The sequence below is a fragment of the Tasmannia lanceolata genome, unplaced genomic scaffold (assembly GCF_043159265.1).
Source record: "Tasmannia lanceolata isolate RefF3 unplaced genomic scaffold, GAP_Taslan_0.1 ptg000018l, whole genome shotgun sequence".
NCBI lineage: Eukaryota > Viridiplantae > Streptophyta > Magnoliopsida > Canellales > Winteraceae > Tasmannia > Tasmannia lanceolata.
Genome location: NW_027518695.1, coordinates 70,508,248 through 70,532,219, shown reverse-complemented (window position 1 = coordinate 70,532,219; position 23,972 = coordinate 70,508,248). Strand labels below are relative to the sequence as shown.

At 44.6% G+C, this 23,972-nt stretch overlaps 1 protein-coding gene across 3 annotated transcripts in view; it reads left to right on the top strand.

Moving 5' to 3' along the window:
• The window catches only part of LOC143849324 (uncharacterized), a 43,209-nt gene extending 19,475 nt beyond the window's left edge, over window positions 1-23,734 (top strand). Inside the window, exons 15-17 of one of the 3 annotated variants that reach the window (XM_077358311.1) lie at window positions 21,426-21,872; window positions 22,203-22,241; window positions 23,273-23,734. In XM_077358311.1, the coding sequence (XP_077214426.1) occupies window positions 21,426-21,872; window positions 22,203-22,241; window positions 23,273-23,458 (672 nt within the window). In that variant the 3' untranslated portion in view covers window positions 23,459-23,734. The remainder of the gene's footprint in view (window positions 1-21,425; window positions 21,873-22,202; window positions 22,242-23,272) is intronic. The other 2 variants (XM_077358312.1, XM_077358313.1) reach the window with 2 other exon arrangements.
• The last annotated feature ends 238 nt before the right edge of the window (window positions 23,735-23,972 follow it).

The window sequence follows — 23,972 nt, the reverse complement described above, 5'->3', positions numbered from 1 at the left end:
ATACCCTTTTTTTTTTTTTTTGAAAAATGACAATTTCATTAATGATTAAAATAGGGACAAGATGTCCCAAGTCTAGTACAGCAAAAGGAAATGAGCACAATTACAGAAACTTTAACAGTAGATAGTTTAAGTAGCAGCAACTAGCATACTGTCCTTGGATACTCCTCCTTTTGCTAAGGTATCCGCTGCCTCATTGGCCGATCTCCTTCGATGTACAATCCTGCGTTCCAATTTTCGAATTAGATCCAGTATTTCTGCAATTAACCCCTGAATCCTCTATGGATCCTTGAGGCATTTGATGCCCAACTAATTGCATTCGCAGACTCCCCTTCCACAACGAAGTGCCTTATGTCATGTTCAAAGGCCCATCGAAGTCCAAACAGAAGTGCTCATACTTCTGCCTCGTTTGCATCACATTCTCCTGCCGGCCCTTAATAGGACATAATAATAGCTTCCCTTTCATCCCTTATCAAACCCCCAATCCCAGCCTCATCTGGATTGCATATGGAGATCCCATCGAAGTTCAGTTTCACGCAACCCGATGGAGGTGGCATCCACTTCGGCATTGGTTTAGTCCGTATAGTTCTGTCCATCACTTATGCATACCTTGAAGGCTCCATATAGGTTATTATCACTATTTGCTATGACACATTATAGAAACCTTGAGTTTGCATTTGTGTTTAATTGGTCTTTGGATTTGTGATAGATGGATGTGAATAACTTTCTTTGACTTGTTTGACAAACTGATGTAATCTAGTCATCTTCTTAGCAGTTTAATATAGTTTTTTATGGGATTATTAGACGTTTTATTTCTCTTCTAGGTAGCGTTTTTTTTATTTATTTGCATTTTATTTACCCTATGTGTGGGGGATGTACCTTCTTCATGGAATTTTTTCTAAAGGGTGTTGAGTTAAGTTGAGTTGAGTATGTGTGTGGGATGTCTACATCAGTCTATGACCCACCTTATCTCCTATTCCATGGCTCATTTATCCTTTTAAACCCATATTTTATAGACTTTTTGCATTGGCCCAGTTATTTCCTGTCTCCTATTGGCTAAACCCTTGAAATCCACTTAAAACACTTATAATACCTTTTCTTTTAACCTATTGGTCAAGTATTTGGTGGTTGGGGGGTGCGTGGGGGGTGTGTTACCACTTAAATAAATAAGCGCTCCATATATATATATATATATATATATATATATATATATATATATATATATAGAGAGAGAGAGAGAGAGAGAGAGAGAGAGAGAGAGAGAGAGAGAGAGTAAACAGTTCCTGTGCTCGAGCTCATATAGCTTATCTGCGCTCCAGTGCAGGAAACAAGGGTGGGCCCACATTTTTTGGGTGATCCTAAGCATTCATTTGAAAGGCCCCATCATGTATGGGGTGTGTACCAAAAATCAGCTCCATTGGATCAACCTAACTAGGGGTGCAACTGGGGTCGGGTTGAGGCCGACCCGACCCAACCCGAGGAACCCATTTTTCCAACCCAACCTGATTTCCCACCCGGCTGGGTTCAACCCGACCCAACCCGATTTGCAATTGACCCAACCCGATTTCCAATTTCCTTTGAGATGCCTCTTTACGAAAGTTTTCTTCCCTGCAACACAAACAAAACAAAACAATCAGCTACCCAAAACTCTAAAATGAACATCAACAATATCAAGCAACCCTAAGAAAATAACAGTGGTGAAAAACAGTTTAAAAAGGTTAAACAAAAAAAAATCTCTTTTTTGCATCAGAAGCAGGAGAAATTCCAAAACCCAGAATCAAAGGAAATATCCACACTTCACAACATGATGATATTAAAAGAAAAAGGAAAATATCTAAAAAAAAAAAAAAAAACTAGCGGACAATTATCAGTGAAAACCAAATCAAATACCCTAAAAAACAGCTGGAAAACACAAATAATGAAGTATACCCACATACCAAAAAAAGTTAAAGGAAAATGTTGCAAGAGAAAAAAAAAAAAACAAACCCAGGAATCAAAAGAAAAAAGAAGCAAAATAAAAACAAAAAATGTAAGGAACCCGAATAGATCTAATCTTCAAAAAACGAATCCCTCAACCCACGATATGAACATAAAATCAAAAATATAAAGTAGAACATGAAGAGGTCCAGAAATAAATTAACATGTTCCACCGTCACCGACAATCACAGGTTGAAGCTTGGATAATCAAAATCTGCAATAACCATATACTCTAATCAAACAAAAAAAAATAAGGGCAAGAAAAGGAAGAATAAACCAGAAAAAAATGAGAGAGAGAGAGAGAGAGAGAGAGAGAGAGAGAGAGATTACCTGCAAGGAGGGGAGAGGCGGAGAGCGTTGATGGAGTAACGAGTAAAAAGGTTTTCTACTTTTTACTTTTCAGTTTTTAGTTCTTAGGGTTACTAGGTTAAGGTTTGTTTTAACCTTTTATACATATATTTTTTATTTTTAGGTAAAGATAGAAATTAGAAAAAACGGGAAAGACGGAAGAAAATCCGAAAATTGAAAATTCAAGCGTTTTGCCGTTTTCAAATTTCCTAGAGATCGGAATACTTGTCGGGTTTCGGGTCTGGTCGGGTTGCCCAACACCCCAACCCGACCCAACCCGATTTCCAATTTGGGTTGGTTTTTCCCAACTCAACCCTACCCGATTTGTAAAAAAGCTTAACCTGACCCAACCCAAATTCAGGTTCAACCCGTCGGGTTCGGGTTGAACCCGACGGTCGGACACCCTAAGATGATCGAATGGAGCTGCGTTTCTCACCCACAAATGGACACCCTAAGATGATCGAATGGAGCTGAGTTTTGGTACACACCCCATCCATGATGGGGCATTTCAAATAAATGCTTAGGATCACCCACAAAATGTGGGCCCACCCTTGTTTCCTGCTAACGTTAGTAGGTAAGCTTACCTGATTACCTTAGTGTAAAACAAGGTGGGCCCACATTGTTGGGGGGATCCAAATCATTCATTTGGAAGGCCCTTTCATGGATAGGGTGTCCACAAAAAATCAGCTCCATTGGATCATCTTAGGGTGTCCATTTGTGGGGTGAAAAAATGGGTAGATTAGTGGACAAAGAGTATCTATCCATTTTCACCCCCACAAATGGACATCCTATGATGATCCAATGAAGCTGATTTTTGGTACACACCCCATCCATGATGGGGCCTTTCAAATGAATGCTTAGGATCATCCCAACAATGTGGCCTGATGGGTATGAAAAGCAGCAACCAATTAGCTGTCGACACGTGGTCCTCAAAGGGCCCACCACAAATTCAGCACCTACCCAAAGGTAGTTTGGTAATCTGCCAAGAGCACGTAAACCTAAACCCACAAATGGGCCGACACCTGTCCTGGGGTAGGTAATTCAACCACCCAAGGGCTCTCTCTATAAAAGGCCCCCTAAGGCTCAAAGAGAAGGGTAATAACTTCTGAACTACCACTTTTAAAGTTCTGGCTCTGCACTTCTGTTCATACTGACTTGAGTGTCGAAGGGCCCGTCCGGAGCAACGACTCCGGGTTGGTCTTCTGACCTCGTGCGCTCTTGTGCAGGGCTTAATTCCTACAGCTCAGCCCCTTGAGCCTGTTAGATCAGCTCTTTCGTCACTGCCGTATCTGTTACCAATTTTAAGGCATAACAGATTGGCGCCATCCGTGGGACTCTGAACTAAAAGCTGTTCAAATTCCCCTTTACAAAATGGCAGGACGGAGGAGTGCCCGGGTACCAACCGCTCGGACGACCCGAGCTGAAGCGCCTCGCAGGATTCGGAGCGAACGAATGGCCTCACAGATAATGGCTCCTACTCCCGAACAAGTCCAAGCTCTCTTTCAAGAGATGACTACTCTTGTTGGTCAATACCAAAATCTAATCCAAGCGCCTCCCCAGCATCCCCCGGAGGCTCCGCAACCTGTACAAGAATGGTTGAATGCCCACAGGGGGGAGCCAGCACATCCCAGTAGAGACCGGACGCACCACTCCACAGGGCGAATCTATCATTCCAGAACCAGGCATGCCCATACAGAGCCTCACCACCGCCGGAGGTCACGATCTCGATCCGCGCAAAAGCACCGAGCCAAGGAGGACCGTGCACCGTGGGAAAGATCCCGGCATCATCGAAGGAGTTCGGGAAGTCATTCCGGCTCTGCTGCGAGCCCCTCAGTAGAGAAAAATAGATCCGCGGGCCGAGTGGACAAGGTCGCCGACCCAATGCTGAGAAGGATTGAAGAAATAGACCACCGAATAGAAGAACTGGCGAAAGATCAAGGCAAGCCTACTTCAAAGACATTCTCGAGCAGACCACCGTTCACAGATAGTGTTATGAGCGCGCCAGTGCCCAAAGGGTTCAAAATGCCACCTGTTCCGCAATATGATGGAACCACTGACCCGGTCGACCATCTGGAGACGTTTCGAACAATGATGCTCCTCCACGGCGCTTCTGATGGTTTTCTCTGCAGGGCCTTCCCCACCACCCTAACGGGTGCGGCGCGAGACTGGTACTCGCGGATTAAGCCAAACTCCATCAGCAACTTCGACGACTTTGGGGATGATCTGGTCTGCCTTTTCACGAGCAGCCGGAGGCCAAGGAAAACAACAACATCCCTAATGGCCCTGCGGCAGGAGGATAACGGACCTCTAAAAACATTCGTGAGTCGTTTCAACAGAGAGGTCCTCCAGGTACCAAACTTGGATCCTTCAGCCGCCGCAAATGCGCTCCTCGCGGGCGCCAAGTCCAAGGACTTCCGACGAGCAGTTGCCCACCGAAATCCGCATTCACTGGCAGATCTGATGGCAGGGGGCGAGGAGTACATATCCGTGGAGGAAACGCTCGCTGCCTTAGATTCAAACCGGAGGAGAACCTCTGAAGGAAAGAACCCTACCAAGCAGCGTAGGGACGATAAAGCCCCAAGGAGAGAGAGATCCCCCCAGAGGAGGGAAGAAAATTACACCCCCCTCAACACCTCCAAGAAACACATATTGGCCGCAATCAAGGGAGAAGAATTCGTGAGGTGGCCAGCCAGAATGATCTCAAAAGGAAACAAGGGGGACAAGTCGAAGTATTGTCGGTTCCATAGGGACCACGGGCAGGACACCGATGAGTGCTAGCACCTCAAAGAAGAAATCGAGCTGCTGATCAATCGGGAGTACTTAAAAAGGTATGTTAAAAATAACGGCAACGGAAGAGAGCGCAGGGGGAGAAGCCCTCATGGACAAAGTCCTCGACGACCCCCGCCGTCTCCTGTGCGGAACAAATCTCTTCCACCGGCAAGCCCACGGCCCGAGGTGCGCCGATCCCAGCCTAATGGGGTCATAAACACCATTATGGGGGGACCAGCCGCCGGAGGTACATCATCAAGCGCTCGAAAGGCCTATGCTCGCAGAGTCAATGCCGTGCCTATGCTCGCAGAGTCAATGCCGTGCACACAGGCAGCAAAAAGATGAAGACAGAGAATCAGATCTCCTTCTCAGATGAGGATCTCGACAGCTTGATACTGCCCCATGACGACGCCCTGGTCATAACTATGCTCGTCGCTAACTAGGAGTTAAAGAAAACCCTTGTTGATAATGGGAGTTCGGCCGACATACTCTATTACCATGCTTTTAGCCAGATGATGATAGGAGATGACCGCTTGAAGCCGGCGAACTCCGATTTGTTCGGTTTCTCGGGGGAAATTGTTAAAGTGGAACGACAGATTGAACTCCCAGTCCTCGTAGGGGAACCGCCCTGTCAAGCTTTCATAATGGTCAACTTCCTGGTAGTGAGGGCCACTTCGGTCTATAACGCTATCTTGGGACGACCCGGCCAGAACCTCATCCGGGCCGTTGCCTCAGCATATCACCAGAAAATGAAGTTTATAACGCCAAACGGCGTGAGAGAAGTCAGAGGAGATCAACCACAGTCCAGGGAGTGCTATGCCATGGCACTCAAAGGCAAAAATGCATCAGAATTGCTGCCGATTGAGGTACTTGATCTGAGAGACAAAGCCCAGGTGAATGAACCAGCCGAAGACCTCATCTCCATTCCTTTGTGCGAAAGCGATAGCGAGAAGGTCATTCAAATCGGCTCCTCCTTAGATAGTAGCACCCGGCAGAACCTCACCTAGTTTCTTCCGGACAACGCAGACGTCTTCGCATGGGCTCCCGCAGACATACCTGGCATAGATCCGGAGATCAGCACGCACAGACTCGGTGTTGACCCCACCTGCAGACCTGTGAAGCAAAAGAGGAGACACTTCGCCCTGGAGAGGCGCCAAGCGATCAAGGAAGAAGTGAAGAGGCTCTTGAGGGCTGACTTCATTCTAGAAATTCAATGTCCGGACTGGCTGGCAAACGTGGTCCTGGTAAAGAAAGCCAACGAGAAGTGGAGGACCTGCGTTGACTTCACCGACTTAAACAAAGCCTGTCCCAATGACAGCTATCCACTCCCAAAGATCGATCAGTTGATAGACGCCACCGCTGGTCACGAAGTTCTGAGCTTCATGGACGCCTTTTCCGGATACAATCAGATCAGAATGTATGAATCAGATATACCAAAAACATCCTTTGTAATGGACCAGGGAACCTACTGTTACCGTGTTATGCCCTTCGGTCTGAAAAATGCCGGAGCAACATACCAGAGGCTTGTAAACAAGCTCTTCAGAGAACAGATTGGGCGCAACATGGAAGTATACGTGGATGATATGCTGGTCAAGAGCCAGGGCGCGAAAGATCATGTTTCCGACCTGAAAGAGACGTTCCATGTCCTAAAAGAGCATAACATGAAACTTAACCCGACAAAATGTACTTTTGGTGTTGGCGCTAGAAAATTCCTGGGGTTCATGGTGAGCCAAAGAGGAATAGAAGCAAACCCGGAGAAGATCAAGGTGGTAGTGGAGCTCACTCCACCAAAGACTATTAGAGAGGTGCAGCGGCTAACCGGAATGATTGCTGCACTGGGACGCTTTGTCTCAAAATCTGCAGAAAGATGCTTGCCTTTCTTCAACGCAGTAAAGGGAATCAAAACAGCACCCTGGACACCGGAGTGTCAAGTTGCGTTCGAGGAGCTGAAGCAGTACTTATCCTCCCCGCCGTTGCTGACTAAACCGGAATCGGGAGAAGAGCTACTCCTGCACCTATCGGTAAGTCCTTTGGCACTGGCGGCCATTCTAATTCGAGAAGAGCACAACCAGCAGAAACCAATCAACTATGTCAGCAAGGTCCTACATGATGCTGAGATCAGATACCAGCGAGTAGAAAAGTTGGCCTATGCTCTCATCATGGCGGCCAGAAAACTGAGGCCGTATTTTCAAGCCCACACAATAAAAGTCTTAACCGATCAACCACTCAGACAGGTTCTCCACAGGCCGGACACCTCAGGGCGACTTGTGAAGTGGGCCGTGGAGTTGAGTGAATTCGATATCCAATATTTGCCCAGGCCGGCGTTAAAAGCCCAAGTGCTAGCAGACTTCGTAGCCGAGTGCACCATCCCCCGGCAAAGCATCGCACTCGAAGCTGTCCAAACACCGGTAGTTGAAGAGATAACTACACCCGGAGAGCGAGAAGGAGTTGAAACTGAACCTGTAAGAACAGAAAGCATCCACGCACCAGCAGAGCAGAATCCGCCGTCCGATGAGCAGCTCTGGGAAGTATATGTGGACGGGTCTTCAAAGAAGACTGGTTGTGGGGCCGGCCTGGTTCTCACAGGGACTGAAAATTTTGTTCTGGACTACGCACTAAGGTTCGGATTCCGTGCGTCCAACAACGAGGCAGAATACGAAGCTCTCATCGCCGGAATGAACCTGGCGGCCCAGACCCGTGCCAAAAGGCTGAAGGCGTATTGCGACTCCCAACTGGTCGCGAACCAGATCCAGGGAGTCTACGAGGCCCGCGACGAGCGCATGATTAAATACCTTTCCAAGGTCCGCCAGCTAACTAGCAAATTCAAAAGCTTCGAGGTCGCCAGAATCCCAAGAATAGAAAATGCGAAAGCAGACGTGCTATCCAAACTAACAGCATCCAGTTACACCGCTCTCGGGAATATATATATGGAGTTTCTGAAGAAGTCCAGTATTGATAACGAGGCCGTGGAAATAATGCAGGTCGAGCGCGAGCCATGCTGGATGGACGAGATCACTGATTACCTGCGTAGTGGGAAGCTTCCTGAAGAAAAGAAGGAAGCCCGAAAAGTGATACAGAGAGCAGCAAGGTTTTCCCTAGATGATGAGAGCCTGTACAAAAGGTCGTACACCCTTCTGTACCTGAAATGCCTACAGCCAAGCGATGCCGCATACACTCTACAGGAAACCCACAAAGGAATTTGCAGAGAACACTTAGGGGGCAAGGCCCTTGCCATCAAAGTTCTATTGAGAGGCCTGTACTGGCCAACTTTGAGACCAGACGCCTTGGACCTAGTCAAAAAGTGCGAGAGATGCCAAAAATTCTCTCCCACCATACATCAACCGACTGTACCAATGGCCCCAATCATCAGTCCACTCCCCTTCGCAGTATGGGGGATGGACATTTTAGGCCCCTTTCCACCAGCCTCAGGGAGACGTGAGTTTGTCGTAGTCGCGATAGACTACTTTGCAAAGTGGGTGGAGGCTGAACCTCTAGCCCAGATCACGGAGCAAAATGTGCAGACCTTCTTTTGGAAGTCCGTTGTTTGCAGATTTGGGATACTCCGCGTCTTGATAACGGACAACGACCGACAATTCGATTGCCGGAACTTTCCAAAATTCTGCTCGGACTTGAAAATCGAACAAAGGTTCACCTCCGTGGCACACCCTTAGACGAATGGGCAGACTGAAGTTACGAACAGAATCTTGCTCCAGGGGATCAAGAAAAGATTGGATGTGAAGGCAGGCAGGTGGGCTAATGAACTTTATCACGTCCTATGGGCGTATCATACTACCCCTCACCACGACGAGGGAGTCGCCCTTCAACCTGTACTTTGGTACTGAGGCAGTAATACCCATCGACGTTGGTGTCCCATCTTCCCGTGTCGCCAACTTCAACGAGCACCTCAACGGGGACGGTCTCCGTGCAAACCTCGACTTTCTGGAAGAAGCCCGGGAAGAATCCCGAATCAGGGTCGTGGCCTACAAGCAGAAAGTGTAACTATCACGACATGGGAATACGTCCAAGAGAGTTCCGAGCAGGCGATTTAGTCTTGAGGAAGGCCGCCATCTCTCAACCAAAGAAGGTAGGCAAACTCTCCCCGACCTGGGAGGGGCCGTACCGAGTGAAAGAAGTCGTTCGCCGAGGGAGCTAGAAACTGGAGACGCTTGGCGAGCACCTACTACGCCATGCCTGGAACTCGAAGAATCTCAGAAAATACTACCAATAGCCTGCCACTTGGTGCAAAAGCGGTTGCCGTTGTAATTACGCCTAGATGTGGATAACGAAAAGGCTACTGTTTCTTTGCAAGCTCCGAGTTCTTTGTCTCTGATCATGCTTGGTTCACCCCGGTTCGTCTCCACAAAGACCGGAAGCACACTTCTGGTCAGGAACGGGCCCGGGTAGAAAACCAAACCCCTGCAAAAATCCAAGTTCAATAAAACTTGGATACTTGCCGCTTGGTTCAGCCCGGTTCGTCTCCACAAAGACCGGAAGCGCACTTCTGGTCAGGAACGGGCTAATGCAAAAAACCAAACCCCTGCAAAAATTCAAGTTCAATAAAACTTGGATACTCGCGGCTTGGTTCACCCCGGTTCGTCTCCACAAAGGCCGGAAGCGTACTTCTGGTCAGGAACGGGCCCGGGCAGAAAACCAAACCCCTGCAAAAATCCAAGTTCAATAAAACTTGGATACTCGCCGCTTGGTTCACCCCGGTTCGTCTCCACAAAGACCGGAAGTGCACTTCTGGTCAGGAACGGGCCCGGGCAGAAAACCAAACCTCTGCAAAAATCCAAGTTCAATAATACTTGGATACTCGCCGCTTGGTTCATCCCGGTTCGTCTCCACAAAGACCGGAAGTGCAGTTCTGATCAGGAACGGGCCCGGGTAGAAAACCAAACCCCTGTAAAAATCCAAGTTCAATAAAACTTGGATACTCGCCGCTTGGTTCACCTCAGTTCGTCTCCACAAAGACCGGAAGCGCACTTCTGGTCAGGAACGGGCCCAGGCAGAAAACCAAGCCCCTGCAACAATCCAAGTTCAATAAAGCTTGTATCTGCTGATTGGTTTGCCCTGGTTCGTCTCAAAAGAACTGGATTCGCACTTCTGATAGAAAACAGGCTGGGTTAAGAAGTGTTGTTGGCCCACAGTGCTGGACTAGTCAGTGTTAGTCAGAGGGCAAACATGAGTAGAAGCAATGGATAACAAAATGTACCTTCTATTCATAGAAAAGTTGGGCCTTCAAAGGCCATTACAAAAGTTGGGCCTCCAAGGGCCATTACAAAGATTGGCCTCCAAGGGCCATTACAAAAAAAAAGAGAAAGAGAGAATCCAGAAATTGTGCCAAACAGGAGAAGGATGGGGGCTTCAAGGCTCCCCATGGCCACCATCGCACAGAGGATTTGCCTCGGGGTCATCATCTGCTGGGAGGGCGGCATGCTCCTTGGCCACCGGCTCAGGCAGAACGAGGCCCTCCAGGCTGACATTCGGGTTGGATCCCTTGACCTGCTCAAGGCAATCCATGAACCCCAACTTGTAGGATTCAGTGGACAAACTAACGAGTTCATCCTCGTTCTTCTGCACGGCCCCCTTTACGGCCTCTTTCTGCCTTTCCCTAGCTCTCTCCCTCTGTTGATTGAGGGCGTCAACGGCCTTCTGCTTCTGGGCTTCCATCTCAGCCTTAAGCCTATTGATCTCCTTGTCTCTGTCCTAAATGGACCTGTTAAGCTCGGCAGCCTCCTGCTTTAACTTGCCATTCTCTTCCTCTGATTGGGTGATTGCGAGAGAAAATTTTCGACTCTTCGCGCGGATGTCATTGTAGTAGCATCTGATCTGCGGCCCAACGAAAAGACATGAGCCAGACCAGAAAAAAAAATACCTGGTAGAGTGAAGAGAACATGGCCTCATCGGCCGTGTCTGGAGGCTCGTTCAGAACTTGGAGCTTGTCCTGCTCCAGCAGGCCCTTGGTGATAATTTCCCTGGCTACTCGGCTATCACCCAAGCCAGTGTCGTTCTTCTGGACGGCCCAGTTGGGCCGAAAAACGTTGTCCCAGGGCCTTGTGGGGGTGGATTGGACGCCGAGAGACGCGCCCCCGACTTCGAGGATCCCGCTCCCCGGCCATAGGCACCAACAATTTTCACCGTTGTCGGCTTGCTAAATCTGGGCGGCACGTCCTAGACTGGTGTGGGACTGGAAATCTCTGGGGCCTTCCTTTTTTGGCCCTGGCCCCTGCCAAAGGCACTTTGCCTCACCTTCTCCAGCGTGGACTGTTTCTGCGTCTCTGAAATTCAAAAGAAGAAAACCGTTGAAATTCAAACGAAGAAAACCGTCAGAAACAAAGGAAGGAAAGGGAAACTCAAGAGCAAGACTAGCCACATATGTGCCGGGGTCGCAGTACTAATGCCGAGCCCGAACAGAACCTCTTCCCTAGAGAAGTCCACACAATGAATCAGGCCCTCCCGTTGCAACTCCTCACAAACCAGAGCGAATGTTATCATATTCTCGCCCTCTGAGAGCGGCTTGCGGCTCAACACAAGTGTATCAGGGGTGTCCCATTTTAAAGGAACCGGCCAGGGCTCGGCAAACTCGCTGTCCTCGACGAAGAAGAACCTGTTCTTCCATAGATGTATGGAGGTTGGAATGCCAGTAATCATCTTCACCTCAGGACGTTGGCTGATGTAAATCCAACCTCCGTCCTTAAGCCTCTTCAGGTGCACGCACATGCGGAACAACGGTATGGTCAAGCTTCTTTGGAGCCGGCCCTGGACGAGGTACGTAAACCCGACCAGCGTCCTCCATGAGTTCGGCGCGACCTGAGCCGGAGCCAGACCGTAATATCGGAGGACTGCGGCGAAGAAAGGGTGCAAAGGGAACCTGAGCTCGGCTCTTAACGACTCGTCGTAAATACAGACGTCGGTACTGTCGTTACAAGTCCTATCCCCCTCTATTGCCACCCTCAACCTGAACAGCCTGGCCCGGAATGAATGTGGTGGACTCCTCAGCAGCGTCACTACCTTCACTCGCCTATGCCTGGTAGAAGCTGCCCATTTGGACCGGGGTGGTGTTTAAGTCTAAAATCACATCGTCTCCGCTATCTACGGGCTCATCAAGAGCAACTACGCTAATACTAGGGCTTGCCATATAGGGGCCGGGAATCCTGGTCGGATTAATTTGGGTCCTCTCCGACGAACTAGACCCTGCACTATTAGAAGATGCGGACTCCCCTGAAGACGACCTAGAACCGGACTCAGAACTAGTAGTACTACTGGACATAAAGGACGTAGAAAAAGAATCAAATAAAGACGCGCTAAAGGAAATTACCGATCAGAAGAGAGGCTCCTATTTCACGAGTCGCAACCTACAAGAGCCGGACAGGCAAAGCAAAAAAAGGCAGGAGTAAAAAGTGAAAGTGAAAAGTAAAGGGTGAAAACCTCTTCTTATAGCCTTGAGGCTTGAGGCGGTTCGTGTTCATGAACTAGGTGGTGCCACGTGTCCCTCATTAATGAAGGGCATACACCGCGAGGCAAGTATGCTTATGCGTATAAGGGTACGTATATAGACTACATATGCACCTTCTCGTCCCAAGCCGGCCAGGATATGACGCGTTTCACAAAACGACAAAAATCTGGTCGTCCCAGGCCGGCCAGGATATGACGCGTTTCACAAAACGACAAAAATCTGGTCGTCCCAAGCCGGCCAGGATATGACGCGTCTCACAAAACGATAAAAATCTGGTTGTCCCAAGCCGGCCAGGATATGACGCGTCTCACAATACGACAAAAATCTGGTCGTCCCAAGCCTGCCAGGATATGACGCGTTTCACCAAACGAAAAAAATCTGGTCGTCCCAAGCCGGCCAGGATATGACGCGTCTCACAAAACGACAAAAATATGGTTGTCCTAAGCCGGCCAGGATATGATGCGTCTCACAAAATGACAAAAATCTGGTCGTCCCAAGCCGGCCAAGATATGACGCATTTCACAAAACGACAAAAATCAGGTCGTCCCACGCCGTGCCCAAGCCTTGGCCGGACAGATTTCACTTCAAGTTTTTGGCCGTCCCAGGCCGTACAGAAGCCTTGGCCGGACAGGTTTCACTTCAAGTTTCTGGCCGTCCCAGGCCATACAGAAGGCTTGACCGGGTAGATTTCACTTCAAAAATCTGGTCGTCCCAAGCCGTGCACAAGCCTTGGCCGGACAGATTTCACTTCAAGTTTCTGGCCGTCCCAGGCCGTACAGAAGGCTTGACCGGGCAGATTTCACTTCAAAAATCTAGTCGTCCCAGGCCGTGCACAAGCCTTGGCCGGACAGATTTCACTTCAAGTTTCTTGCCGTCCCAGGCCGTACATAAGGCTTGGCCGGACAGATTTCACTTTGAGTTTTTGGCCGTTCCAGGCCGTGCGCGAGGCTTGGCCGGATAGATTTCACTTCGAGTTTCTGGCCGTCCCAGGCCGTGCAGAATGCCTGGCCGGACAGATCTTTTTAATTTGTATTTCTGGCCATCCCGGGTTGGGCAAAAGCTGGCCGGTGTTCTTCGTCCCGAACACTGGCTCATCCAACCTCTCACACTTCCCCAAGTCACTACAATGACTTGGAGAACTGGGGGGCAACTGATGGGGTATGAAAAGCAGCAACCAATTAGCTGTCGACACGTGGTCCTCAAAGGGCCCACCACAAATTCAGCACCTACCCAAGGGTAGTTTGGTAATCTGCCAAGAGCAGGTAAACCCAGTGTTTAAAAACGCGGATGCGACGCGGAATGCGGCCGAAGAAAAACCTAGTCGACTCGACGCGGACAATGCCAAGAACGCGGTCGACGCGGCTTAGTTATAATTTTTTATAAAATATAAATGAAAAAATACAAGATGTGACGGATCAAATGGACGGTTTGGATCATCCTAAAGTATGGGCATTACACCACTTTTTGGAAAAATTCTGGACTATATGTGATGCATCGAATGGATGGTTTGGATTATCCTATGGCATGGGCAGTGCTGCACTTTATGAAAAAACTCTAGACTATGCAACTACACACACTGTAGGATGATCCCAAGATCCAAACCGTCCATTTGATGACCCATCAAATCATACCCCCTGCAAAATAATACTTGTGGCGGCATTATCAAAATGACAGGTGAGAGTGAGAAAGAGGAGAGGGATGCCAGCTTTAAGACAAAACTGTTATGATGTTGACAACACATACTTCATGATGGAATAGCTATCAGGTAGAGTCACCTTTATGCCTCCAGCTTAGTCTACTATGTGCAGGCATGCAACACACTTACCTTGATAATTAAGAGAAAGTGACATATTATCTCCTTTTTTTTTCTTGGAAAAAGTTGGATTTGTGTTTGACTCGGCTTGAAGTCGACCGAGATGGCATGGACTCGCCGAGTTCATGGCTCCATGACGCGGTCACCACCAATCCGCGTCGACTCGGCCTAGTTCCGAGCCGAGTCAACGCGTTTTTAAACACTGGGTAAACCTAAACCCACAAATGGGCCGACACCTGTCCTGGGGTAGATAATTCAACCACCCCAGGGCTCTCTCTATAAAAGGCCCCCTAAGGCTAAAAGAGAAGGGTAATAACTTTTGAACTACTACTTTTAAAGTTCTGGCTCTGCACTTCTGTTCATACTGACTTGAGTGTCGAAGAGCCCGTCTGGAGCAACGACTCCGGGTTGGTCTTCTGACCTCGTGCGCTCTTGTGCAGGGCTTAATTCCTTCAGCTCAGCCCCTTGAGCCCGCCAGATTAGCTCTTTTGTCACTGCCGTATCGTTTCGAATTTTAGGCATAACATGGCCCACCCTTGTTTTATGCTAACGTTAGCAGCTAAGCTAGCTGCTAACGATAGCAGGGGAACCCTTTTCTCATATATATATATATATATATATATATGTGTGTGTGTGTGTGTGTGTGTGTGAGGAAAAGGATTGTGCGCTCGAGCGCACCAAGCTTAGGTGCGCTCGAGGGCCCCAAATTCATGTGGGCCCACTTTGCTAGGATGATCCAAAGCATTCATTTGAAAGGCCCTTACATAGATGGGGTATGTACAAAAAATTAGCTCCATAGGATCATCCTAACCCATCCATTTGTGGAGGTCAAAATGGACAGACACCGTTTGCAACAAATCTTCCCATTTTTGCCCTCCACTTTTGGAGGGGTTAGCATGATCCAATGGACCTGATTTTTTCTACACACCCTATCTGTGATGGGGCCTTGCAAATAAATGGTTTTGATCAACACAAAAAATGTGGGACCCATGTGTTTGGTGCTCTCGAGTGCACCATAATCTTGGTGCGCTCGAGTGCACAATCCTTTTCCTCTCTCTCTCTCTCTCTCTCTCTCTCTCTCTCTATATATATATATATATATATATATATATATATATATATATATATATATATATATATATGGGAAAAGTGTTTGTGAGCTAGAGCTCACAAACACAGGGGGCCTACATTGTTTGGATGATCCAAAGCATTCATTTGATAGGCCCTCATATAGATAGGGTGTGCCTAAAAAATCAGCTTCATAGGATCATCCTAACCCTTCCATTTGTGAAGTTTAAAAATGGGCAGATTTATGGAGGTTTATACCCGTCCATTTAACTTTCACAAATGGAAGGGTTAGGATGATCCTATGAAGCTATTTTTTGGGCACACCCTATCTACATCAGGGCCTATCAAATGAATGCTTTGGATCATCCAAACAATGTGGGCCCCCTATGTTTGTGAGTTCTAGCTCATATAAGCTTATGAGCTCTAGCTCACAAACACTTTTCCCATGATTTGGCCGACACTTTGAATTTACTTAAATGTACTGCTGACACATGTGTTGTGTCGTGTCCACACGACACCTGTGTCCACACGTGTCGACACTCCTTTTGACACTTTGAAGTGTACTACTAGAAGTGTCAATAACTTGATATTTATATACGTGTATGAGTGTGCCAGTATTTCTAGAATTTTAGGGGTTTCCATGTTAGGTACCTCGTATCCATGTTGAAACTCGGCACACGAATCTATGTCCACAAATCAAGATTGTATGTACTTTCTATTTTAGCCGTGTCCCCGTTTCTAAATTTTGGGAGGTTGCCGTGTCCGACACTCGTGTCCGTGTCAACAGGCGACACCCGTGTCTGTGTCCACAAATCATTGTTATATATGAACTCTCACCAAAGCACCAATATTAGAAAATGGGAAAGAGAACCCTCTCCTCTGGTCGATCTTCCCTCCCCTCTCTTTCTCCCACCAATTGATTACCTTCTCTCCCTCTCCTCTCACCCAATCTATCTCCCTCCCCTTTTCCTCCCTGTCTCTCTCTCTCTCTCTCTAATGTATTTCCACCCTTTCTTCTCTCTCATTCCCACCTCACTACTTCTTTCCCTATTTCTCTTGTTCTCCCCTCACCTTCCTCTACGCATCGCACCATCTTCCTCCCTTACATTCTTTTCTTACACTCCCCTCTCTTTCTTTATAATAGCATTTCTCTTTTTTCTCCTTTTCTCCATCTACTTTTATTTTCACCCCTCAGTTGGTTTCATAAATTGTTCCCTCTTAGGTTCATAAACCCCTTCCCCATCGGTTGGTTTCTTAAACTACTTCCCTCTCTATTGGGTTCATAAACTACTTCCCTTTCTGCTCCTATATTTCCTCTCTTTGATCTTGTTAACTAACCAACTTCTCTAAAAGCTTAAGCTGTTGGAGAAAGGCGTTATTTATCTTTTATACTTTAACACTCCCCCGCATGTGTGGCCCACTTGGCAAACACGTGGCACATGTGGTCCCACTTTGGGCCGACCATCTCATGTGAATTTTTTGCTATCCGGGAAGTTTGAACTCGAGACCTTTGGCTCTGATACCATGTTAACTAACCAACTCTAAAAGCTTAAGCTGTTGGAGAAAGGCATTATTTATCTTTTATACTTTAACAGATCTTGATCTTGATCTTGATCTTTGTTCTCTCTCTCTCTCTCTCTCTCTCTCTCTCTCTCTCGTACTTCTATACTTTAGACATCCCTCTTCCCCCTCTTGGCAGCAAGACGGCACCCCAAGCACAACACATCATCCCCGATATGAATCCATTATTTATTTTCTTGTTAACCTCCCATATTTCTCTGGACTTTTCCCTTCAACCTTAACCATAATCTTTCTCTCATCTTATTTCCCAGCTTCATACCCTAAGCCTATCAACCCCATTAGCCTTATATCTTGTTAAACACTTATTGGGTTGTTGCTAGTTATTAATTGTTTGATTTGATTTGTTTGATAGATTTTTATTGAGTTATGACTTCCTTGTTTTTTAGTTGATTTTCTTTTGGTTAGAACCTATTGTCGGAACTTTTAATTATATAAGTTGAATTCTATTGATGAATTAATTTTAAAGGTTTGGATTTTTTGAAAATTCTAGTCGTCTTGATTATTATGTGCTACTTATTTCGATTTGGGAATGTAAGTTGCTATTAATCTGAATTAAAAATCATTTCTTTGTGCTCCTAAGTTAACAAATATTGATCCGCAGACCCTAGTTTTGCATTGATATTGGTATTAGAGTCCATAGCTCTGATTCCTTGTTAGTTCCATAATCATGCGCCATTTATGCGTTTGACCAAATTCCCCTTAGGTCATGTTTAGCAACCATGACAAATTATTCCTTGGAATATTTGTGAGTCGAACTTAGATGGAAGTAGAGGGAGAGAATTGAGTGGGCGGGAGTAGAGATGTTATCAAAATCCCTAAAAACTAGGGAAAAGAAAATATGTAGGTAGGAAAGCTATACTTTCTTTCTTACTGATAAAAATGAGAGGATAAGATGAAGTTTATCCTGTTTGGTTTTTTGTTTTCCTGATTTTAAGGAGCTTTGCATGCTCCCCTCACTCCCACCCTCTCAAGTCTCTCCGGCCTCTGGCCTATCTCTCACAATTGGCCCCACAAATATTACCATGATTTTTTTTTCCTCCATGGAATATTAGTATATCAAGTGGTGAGACAAGGGTAGGGAGAGTGGTAAAAGGAGAAACTTGAGAGGGCATGTGTAAAGAGAGGGTGAGAAGTGACTGAAAAACAGGGAAAAAATAAATTGTGTTTTGAGTGGGGTTTTTTTTCCATGTTTTTCGGCCATTTCTCAACCTCTCCTCCCTCAGTCCCTCTCGTCTCTTCGTCTCCCTCCCTACCTTACCATTGGGTAAGCTAATATTCCGTGAAAAAAAATTCATGGTTGCCAAACATGGCCTAAAAATGAGAAAAAGTACGGGCATTTCCAAAGTCATTTGGCACTGACCTTTTGTTTTGTGGAAAAGGGAAATTAACATTTTATATACTACTAAAAATGCACGTGCGTTGCAATCATGAAGTGGCAATCTAATATTGGACTGGATTAAAAGGAACAACTGCGTAGGATCTATTGATATATGATAGGGAAAACAGTATTACTTTATCCAACTATCACTTCAAATAGTTTAAAATGAGGTGGTAATCTAATATTGTACTAAAATTTCAAAATGGCTTAATTGGAGCTTTGTGTTTGTCATGCGTGCAATCAATTTACCGTCAGAATAATCACAAATTAAGTTCTATAAGGCTCGTTTGGATGGCGAAAGGTTTGTTTTTGGCATGAAGTGGCCCACATAATGTGATTATTGAACTTCATAAAAGCAATTCAAGCAGAATGCAAATATAATCCAAAGGAATTCTCAGATCATACATTGCATATTTCAGACTAAGAATATAACAAACAACGCTTTAAGAAATGAAAAAAAAAACAGAGTTTCAATCAATCAAAATAGGAATAAAGTAGCCAAGCATCCATCTATATAATTAGATGGACATTTACTCTGGATGGTCAGCCAAAACCTAAATCTATGAAAGCCAACAAAAAGAGAACACTATATCCAAAGATACCCAGAAAAGAGAAAAAAAATCATACGTTGCGGGCATATCCATGATTGCTCACCATCCTTGAATCTTGAAATGATGTCCCTCGAATAGTGATCTGACATATGATTGTTGAAAAAACTCTTCTTGTAGAGATCTGAAACATGAAAAATCATATAAAAGAAATCCGGAGAAGGATAAAGCTCAAAAAAATTCATAAGAACATCAGCACGATATTTGGAGGAATTACATATAGAAAACTCAAAGTGCCATTAAGCATGGTCAAAATATAACTTTTAGAGTAAATAAGCAATAGTTTCAAAGAGAAAATAAAAGTTGATTTAAAAAAAGGGGAAAAAGCTATAATACATGGAAAATAGAGCGAGGTGGTGGTGAAAGTAAATAGGCTAAATATATCAGTAATTGCTCCCAAAAGCTCTAAACATTTGTCAATCAAACATAATATTGCATTAATCCTTGAAAGACATCCTCTTAAGAAAGTAATATGGAATACATCCCATAGCCTATCTACCCCATAGCCAAAAGGTAAAAGAAAAATTATTAATACATGAACATTGATAAAGAAGCGCTAAAAACAACGAAGTTTTTGTAATAGCACTACTCACCATATTTGATGATTGCACTCCTCACTTTATTAAAATGTACGGTATGGCCCGTACCATAGGATGATCCAAACCGTCCATTAGATGGGCCACTTGGCCACTGCCTACATAGGTGGTGCCCCAAAAATAATTTTCATAGGTTGATCCAAACCGTCCATTAGATGGGCCACTTGGCCACTGCCTACATAGGTGGTGCCCCAAAAATAATTTTCATAGGTTGATCCAAACCCTCCGATCTATAGAGGGTTATAGGTTGATCCAAACCGTCCATGTGATGGAACACAACATCAATCGGTTGTGCCCATAAAATCATTTCCATAGGTTGTATTTTGTAATAACACTACTCACCGTATTTTGACGATCACACTCCTCACTTTATTAAAATGTACTGTATGGCCCGTACCATAGGATGATCCAAACCGTCCATTAGATGGGCCACTGCCTGCATAGGTGGTGCCCCAAAAATAATTTTCATAGGTTGATCCGAACCCTCCGATCTATAGAGGGTTATAGGTTGATCCAAACCATCCATGTGATGGAACACAACATCAATCGGTTGTGGCCATAAAATCATTATCATTTCCATAGGTTGATCCTAGACCTCCAATCGATAGAGGTTTCCATAATTGTTGTTCCGCTTAAGTTGCCCGGAATCCGTCAATATTTTGCAAGTGTCCTGAATGAGTACTATCAAGTAGTTCTTTAGTCATTGTCATATGTCTTTACCTCTTCTTGGTACTTTTTTCCGTAATTGTCATAGACAGGTACCCTGTGTCGGTACTTTTCGTATGTAGATTACGATTTTACCCTAAAGAAAGTAGGTAATATCATAACGTCTTATGCAAGAGAATAAGCATAATACACTTGGGATATAGATGGAATTTTTGCTAAAGGGTGGAAGAAAATAACCCAAGATTTTGCCTTTATATATGTAGATGTAGATTACGATTTTACCCTAAAGAAAGTAGGTAATATCATAACGTCTTATTGAAGAGAATAGGCATAATACAACTGGGATATAGACGGAATTTCTGGCAAAGGGTGGAACACATTAACCCATCATTTTGTGCCAAAGGGTGGAAGAAAATAACCCAAGATTCTGCCTTTATATATGTAGATGTAGATTACGATTTTACCCTAAAGAAAGTAGGTAATATCATAACGTCTTATTGAAGAGAATAGGCATAATACAACTGGGATATAGACGGAATTTTTGGCAAAGGGTGGAACACATTAACCCATCATTTTGCCTTTATATATAGTAGTTAGATTTGATTTATCTTTTTGGTGAAACCCCATACATTTGGGGTTAGTACCTTGTGGTTTTTAATTTCAAGCATACTGAATCAAAGAAAGGACCTGTAAAATGAGATTGTATCTGCAACCTGTTAAGAAACTAAGTCTATTGGTGTACCCTATCAATTGATATTTTTATGCTAAAGGATCAATATTAGTGTGGCTCTAGAGCAACTCTCCTTTGTGGAAACATCAAGTTTGTTGATGAATACGCTTTGAAGTAACATTGGCATTTAAGCCCGACACTGTCTAGAGTTGAAATCCCCCTATATCACCTTGATTTTTCAAGTAACAGTAAATCAGCGCTGGTTAATCTGAAATGAATGCATTGAGCAGACTATCTCTCAGTACCTGAAAATTGCTCAAGCATCTTTAGTGTGTAAATCAACCAATTTGATGAGAGACTGATTTTTTATGAATACCATTGACCAGATTACATGCATTCACTCTGTATCTTGGATAAAAGGTGTTGAACTTCAGATATACCATCTGATTTTAGAGATTGATACCTCTTCCCGGTTGACTAATATGGAGGTTTATGCAGGTCAACGCTTACGATTGTGTCCGTGTAGTTGATGCTTCATATGGACCTAAGTATTTTCTTGGATCAATCACTGATGATTATCATGATGGTCATCCAGCCTTCAACATGAAGCCTCAGATGATAGATATCGAAAACTCCAGGACCCTTACACAACAAAATAACAGCAATGCCTGCAATTTACAGAAGGAAACTAATATGAACCTCTTTGATGGGCACAAAATAACAAATCTTGGTTTGCCAGATGAGGGTGCTCAACGCTGCAATGAAGCTCAGCAGAGTGATGGTGATACTGGGTTTGAAGATTTTATGACTCCCTCAGGTGATAAACAGGTGTTATGGCCTATATTACCATGGCTGAATGGGGATGGCAGCACAAACACTATCGTATTCAAGGCGCTTACACGGCGTGTTCTTGGAACTGTGATGCAAAATCCAGGTATATTGGAGGTAAGGACTACTTCTTGTACTTTCTCTTGGGAAATATCATTTATCACAGATTTACAAAAGGCCGAAAAGATAAAAAAGGGTATGGAAATTAAAAAAATGAATTAATGAGTTCCCATGTTACAGTCTGGCAAAAAAAAAGGATCCAAGTTGGTAAGCTTACTGTCAAATTCTTAAGGATAAGAAATGTGATTATGCCTGTTACATTAGGTCTGGCCACCTCGAAGCTAATGATAGCAGCTCACTGTAATGAGCTTCATAACATTCTCAGGAATGATGATTTGTTAGCAAATTTGTGATTAAACTGATTTTTTTATTTCATGGTAATGACAGGATGACCTTATCCATCGAATGGACGTGCTGAATCCTCAGGTAGGCTACCATGTTTCAATAGTAGGAAATTATTATTTTTTTTCAGGGAAATGGCAATTAGCATTTGATGTCCCTTACCATTCAAAAAAGAAACAGCAACCCATGGTAGTGTTTTTTATATGGTCTTCTTGCCCTGTACTTTCCCTTCCAATAGATTTGAGAGACTTAAAACTGAGAAACAGGAAAGGAAGTAAATTCACGACATAAAAGAAATGTGGCTGAATACAGATTCCTTTGTTTTTTAAAAAAATCATGGCATTCTGGCTTGGTTACCCTGCAACGAATCCATTGCAAGTATTTACCTTGTAGATTAGTGGTGTAAGTAGTCAACAAGGAGGAGATAAGCATTGGATTTACCTGGAACTTATCTCGTAGAATAGTGGTAAGTAGTCTTTGGTTGTCAACCTCATAGAGTAGTGGTATGGGGTGCATTACCAATATAGGAGAGAGAGAGAGAGAGAGAGAGAGAGAGAGAGAGAGAGGGGGGGGGAGGATATCAAAGAAAAGTCCACTTTTTCTGTTGATTTTGGCATGGATTTCATAACGGAGGGGACTAGGGTGACACGTTAGTAGACATGCAATGGTAGTCTCCTGAGGTGTCAATGCTATATTGGCAACCAAACAAGGGGTTTTGCTGACACGGCATCAAAATGCCAAGCAAAACCCTTAAGCTATCCTGGCTTTTGTGCAACCAAACACATTCTAGCATTTGAGAATACTGTTGACACCAGTTACAAAAGCTTAGCTTTATTTGCTTGAGGATTTTACGATGCAAATGGGTGCTGGTATTTTGAAAGTTGACGAGATTTTGACTAGGCTACCCTGCCCATGAGAGATTTCACTAGCAATCTAAAATGGTGTTGGTTCCAGTTACAGATGCTTAGGCTTATTTTCAGGATTTGATCCAAGTTTCTTTGATGCTGATTATTTTCGTTTCTCTTTTCTTTTCTTTTCTTTTTCCTTTTTCCTTTTTATCTTTTTGAAATACATGCCGGTGAATCATCTAACGGAAGGGTTTGAACTATATACAGAGCTGCAGAAAGCTTTTGGAACTGATGGTTTTGGATAATAACCTCATTGTGAGGGAAATACATCAAACTATTTCCAGCGGACCCCCAGCCATATTGGGAAGCCTTCTCAGGTATGACCTTAGAAAACCAGTATCGGTTTGCCGAAAGCATTTCTTTGCTAATCCAATGAGTACATCCTTGCTTTAAAGAAGCCTGAATTTTGCTTATTTTTTCTTCTACCCGTTTATTCAAGTGTTCTTGTTTCATTGAGGCCTCCCTCTTTTTTTGTCTCTCCTCCCACTGTATAGGTACACAAGTATCTGAGTATTATGGTATGATTAAATGTCATTTATACCATTCAGTAAATTTTTATTCCTTTTCTGGTCTCTCCACCCATTGTATAGATACACAATTATCTGACTATTATAGTATGATTAAAGGTCATTCATACCATACAGTAAATCTTCATTGCATTTCTTTCAAGATCAGTTTTGGCAGGTCACTGGTATCTTTTAAGTGTAAGTTTCAGATTGCTCTGGACGCCTCATTTGCATTATATTATGAGGGATCATCAAATCTAGTGCAGGAAATTGTATCGATGTGATTGTCCTATGTAGGGGTACAATTTGCGTAGGGTCGGGTCGGGTCGAGCTTTTGTTACAAAATGAATTGGACTCAACCCGAACCTGACCCGAATTTATGGTAAAGCCCAACCAAAATT